Raw genomic sequence first — 5,000 nt, 5'->3', positions numbered from 1 at the left:
GCTATCAGAAACAATGCCTGACGTGTTTTGGACGTAATCTCGTCTTTGTTTACATTAGCAAGCCTCGCTAACACTCACCTGGGGGGTGTACTACGAAGCAGGATTTTCGCTTAGCCGGCTAAATTCAGGGGAAACTCCGGCTTTCCGGTCCTACGAAGCTGGTTTTCTTTTTAGCAGGCTAGATCTCCATGGTAACTTATGCTTAGCGGCTAACCTGGTCGGGACCAGGTTAGGTTGCAGGCTAAGAGCTCAACTCAGTGAAAGCACCGCCTGCTGACCAATCAGAGCTCAGTGTGCGAAGTTTAAAGCGATCAAGTCATATCACAGGAGAAAGGAAATACAGAAAAGCTGCCGTCGCAGGAAAGACGGCCGGCAGAAATCACCGACTGTGTGAACGTGAACATGAATAGAATATCACCTCCATCTTCAGAGCAATCTGACTATTATAACATTAGCGTTAAGAAAGCTTACTTAAATATCTGCCACAACATAAGTAACCGGATCAGAGTAACATTAAGTACAGTCCGCGGCATATCACTTCATAATGTATCATATATCTCCTTATCTGAGTCAGCTGAGCCGTATCTGGCCGTGCAACACTCAGTGTCACATACTGTATGCAGAAGTATTATTTTAAGCAACACATTAAGTTGACGAAACACTCGAGACAAATGTAATTGAAGTCAGATCGTGTTTTAGACGGGCAGTGATATCATAAACCTGTTAATGTACGCATTCAAACACGTGTTCTGTTCCAGCTGTATTCACCTTGCAGGTGCAGCTCTGAGGCTTTGATCCTGATCAAGTGTTTGAGTCATGGATGTTTAAAGTTTAACTTCTTCATATGTCTAATATTAAAGTTCACTTTTCATTCAGGAAGTATGACGCTGCGCTGTCAGTACGCTTCTCCATGTTTGTGATTGGTCGAATGCTCCAGATACCACCCCTTTCATGTGAACGCGCACCTAACTAGATAGGACACGGCTGGCTTGAGCGATCCACTTGATAACCAGCGTCGTAGTACAGTTTAGCGAGAGCGCGTATGTTTTGGATTAAGCCAACCGGCTAACTCAAACATATCCAGGTTAGGTTGAACCAGCTTCGTAGCATAGGCCCCTGTACTGGAGAGCACGTGTGTTTAAAAAGCAGGAAATAAAAAAAGAACTCACCTTGTGATAAACCCGCATGAGAAAAGGTATTTGAGCTCCATACTGTTTCAGAAATAATCCTTGACGTGGTTTAAACAGGATGGCGTTTTATCACAGCAGAATTTAACTTTATCTCCGGTAGAATTCTGATCAGGCATTAGCTCCGCCTCCTCTTTCTTTATTTTTCAAGTTAAGGACCCAATATCCGCGTTTCTCTAACCGGGCTGCAAAAGAGGGGTGTGAGCAGAATGAGGCATGGCTTCAATGGGGGATCTGTTTGGTATTTTAAGCAAAAAACTTCACAGACATGTTTTGTATAGGTATGGCCCTAAAATATATTTTTCCAATATAGCATAATACGTCCACTTTAAGTGTAATGACGTATTTTATTTAATAAAAAACCTTTACATCTCTTCAGCTTGTGTTACCCACAGACCTTATTTCAGGCTTCTCGCCAAAACCCGATTGACTTCCAGATGAGGGAACAGAAGGTGCTTAAATGCTCACTCATCCAAGTTTAGCACTCCTTCCTGTACCATACTGAAGTAGCATAGTATTTGTAGTTGTTGTAGTTTTAATGGACTACAGATACCATGAGCGTCCTCTCTGGTGAGATATTCCTGGAGGAGTGAGCATGTGCTCGCAGAGGGTCCTCACAGCGGGGTTTTCTCTCTCGCTGACCCTCCTCTGTGTCACTCTCTGTCTCAGGATGGGTGAAGCAGGAGGAATCAAACTGACCTCTGTGGACTTTGAGATCTTCGGAAACGTTCAGGGTCCGTGTGTTTCAATCTGCTCTTCTGTTTTCTGCTCTGTGAGCTCAGGCTGTAAAATGATCCGATGCTTAATTTAGGACGGAGGACCTCACTGCACTCTCACTGCAGCCTCGGGGTTATTATTGTGTTAATATGAATTCATCTGATAAAATAGCGAGCTGCTTGTTTTCACGAGTCGAAATAAGAAATATAAAACTGTCTGTTGGAGTAAATTATTTGCTTATTACATGTTTTAAGTCACTCTGTCTTTGTTTTTGTTTTGGCAGGAGTCTGTTTCAGAATGGTGAGTTTCTGTTTACTTCAGTAATACTACAGTATCGGAAAACTCTCTATAGCGTGGATATTTCGAATCATTTGCTGGTTAGTTGTGAACTTGTCTTGTGATGATTCAAAAAAGGAATTGGTTGCACATTACTTCAAATAACTGATTTGTTTTTCTATATAGTTAGTATTTTATAGTCAAAAGTCATGTGACCTCTGCTTCACGCGGTGCTATCAGTGACTTTTCCTGATGTAATATAGCCTTTTTAAGCTCAGGAAACTCAATTGTTCCCTTATGTACAACGTTAACCCCTCTGTCTCCCCTCTCCTTGCAGTATACGGAGAAGCAGGGTCTGCACCTGGGTCTGGTGGGCTGGGTGAAGAACACCCACGATGGGACGGTGGTGGGACAGGCGCAGGGTCCCGCTCACAAGGTGGAGGAAATGTGAGTTCACACTGTTCTCCTTTGTATTTGTTTATGTAACAGACCTTCTGCACACCTGAATGTGAAACAGGTTTTTTGGAGGGAAGAAGATCTTGATGAAGAGATATAAATAGACAAAGGATAACAACCCTAGATTTGTATTTGGGATGTTTTCTTCCCATTAGTCTCAAAACGAGTGCATGAAAAGGTAAGCAGTGTTTCTCCTTAAAGGATCGGCAGCATATCTGAGTGTTTCCGCATTCAAGTCTTATCGTGCTGCGATGTTACTTATTCAGCCACTAGATGGCGCTATTTACCTTCACAACAGATTCAGATTCAAACATTTGTATTGCCATGTGCACAAAGCTCCAGTATAGAAATGGCACTGACATTCTTCTGACCTGAGCTCCTCGTTCTGTCACGTTTTTATATTTTGTACCAATACTAATAAAAGTGGTCTTTTAACCGAATAACCTGATACTAAAGCAGTACTTAAACACATCCCTTCATGATCACATCTCCCCTCCTCACTGTTCTCTCTCTCTCTCTCTCTCTCTCTCTCTCTCTCTCTCTCTCTCTCTCTCTCTCTCTCTCTCTCTCTCTCTGAAGTAATGACAGTAAGCACCACTTCATTATGAAGCTGGAGCTCACTTTGTTTTAATGACCTCTCTGTCCAGAGGGAGCGATGTCACCAGGGTGTGGACGTCTCATTTGGATGACATCACTGCGACACACACACACACACACACACACACACACACACACACACACACACACACACACACACACACACACACACCATGTATACATCACTTCAGGGGATATTACATTGACCAACACATGTCTAACACTAACCCAGTCTTCACCCTAAAATTAATAATTCCCCTTCTGGGGACCTCCATTTTGTCCCCATAAGGGAGGTGAGTCCCCACACGTGACTGTGTAAACAGATGTAGGTCCCCACAAGGACCACACACACACACACACACACACTACTATTTCCCCGCGTCTTATCAGAGGTGTTTTCCGTGTCATCGTGCTCACTCTCTCTGCTTCCTGTCTGCTCCACTTTCACCACGACCTCACTTCCTGCAGGGCCTGGGAAACAGGGTCAGCTGTTCCTATGGGCCGAGAGGGGGGGGGGAGGTGAGGGAGTGGGGGGGCAACTCATAATGAGAACAATACTTTTAATAATGGCAAGAGGAAGGGAGGAGGCCGGGAGAGGAATGTAGGGAGGGGAGTCAGGAGAAGTTGAAGTACAACAATTTGAAAAATTCTAAAAGAGGAGGAAGGAGAAAATGGAGGAAGGAAAGGAGAGTGGTGGAAGTGGATAAATGGTAATAATGGAGAGGAAGAGAGTGAGAGTAGGAGGTGAACGAGTGGGTGGTTTCCTCTGAGAAAAAAATCCTTAAGAGCAGAGCAGCTTGAAAACAAGAAAAAGTGAGGAATGGAGAGAAAGGAGGGATTGGTGAAAGGAAGAAGAAACTGAAACAATCTCCCTATCCTGGAATTTGCGGGAGTGAAGTCGAGAGGTATAAAACAAGACGAGTCCATTATTTATATGCCCCAATATACTTGATCACACATTTGCAATCGGAGGCTTTACAACAATTCAGTTAATCTACTTGGCAGACGTGTTATACATGTTGTGTGTACAGAATAATCAACACAATAACATGTACAGTATGCACACTGACACACTTATACACGGAGGAGGGCTAGAGAAAGACAGGTGGATGAAGAAGAGAGAAAAACAGATGTGACAGGTGGATTAAGCACATGATAGATAGATGTGTGTGAGATGAGTCCGTGTGTGTGTGGGTTCAATCCCTATTTGTGTGGGAGTCGGCCCAAAATGAATAAAATTGTGGCGCCTAAATAATGAATGTAAACGTTTCTGTTGTTGTTGTTGATCAGATTCAGGGACGTCATGATTCCTCAGGACTGTGTGGTTCATAAGCCTTTGTTGGACTTTAAATAGTGACGGAAGAGTCTGAGTAGTTGCCTTATCTTAAAAAGTGTTCTGATGTTTTCCTCCTTGTGCATCACGACTGGCCTCCGCCCAGAGAATGAAGAGGGCAATCATCTTTGAGATATTTCTGGAACAATACATGTATTGTGCATTGTCCTCGCTAAATAAACGTTTAATAAACTCTGATTATCAGACGATCTGCGAGGGTAGAAATGTTGGGCGTCTGTCTGCAGTTTGAGCTCCGGCCAAAAGAAGTGTTGAACACCGAGAGAGCCTGTTTTAATATTATCGGACAAATGTTTTATTGTTGGCTGTCCTACCTTTACTATTCAAGAATCAAAAGCTTTATTGTCATATGCACCTAGCAATGCAAATCTAAAGTGCCAGGCTACTCCAACGATGTAGCATACAATATACTTGTA

At 43.2% G+C, this 5,000-nt stretch overlaps 2 protein-coding genes across 2 annotated transcripts in view; both read left to right on the top strand.

Moving 5' to 3' along the window:
* The window catches only part of crls1 (cardiolipin synthase 1), a 404,081-nt gene that overhangs the window by 363,319 nt on the left and 35,762 nt on the right, over nucleotides 1-5,000 (top strand). The gene's annotated exons all lie outside the window — the stretch shown is intronic.
* LOC117459931 (acylphosphatase-2-like) overlaps nucleotides 1,630-5,000 on the top strand; it is a 6,931-nt gene continuing 3,560 nt past the window's right edge. Inside the window, exons 1-3 of the mRNA XM_034101098.2 lie at nucleotides 1,630-1,921; nucleotides 2,188-2,204; nucleotides 2,518-2,627. Of these exons, the coding sequence (XP_033956989.1) occupies nucleotides 1,783-1,921; nucleotides 2,188-2,204; nucleotides 2,518-2,627 (266 nt within the window). The 5' untranslated portion in view covers nucleotides 1,630-1,782. The remainder of the gene's footprint in view (nucleotides 1,922-2,187; nucleotides 2,205-2,517; nucleotides 2,628-5,000) is intronic.

Source organism: Pseudochaenichthys georgianus, chromosome 15, assembly GCF_902827115.2.
Source record: "Pseudochaenichthys georgianus chromosome 15, fPseGeo1.2, whole genome shotgun sequence".
Classification (NCBI taxonomy): Eukaryota; Metazoa; Chordata; class Actinopteri; order Perciformes; family Channichthyidae; genus Pseudochaenichthys; species Pseudochaenichthys georgianus.
The sequence above is the reverse complement of the archived record's forward strand: the minus strand, read 5'-3'. Positions and strand labels throughout refer to the sequence as shown.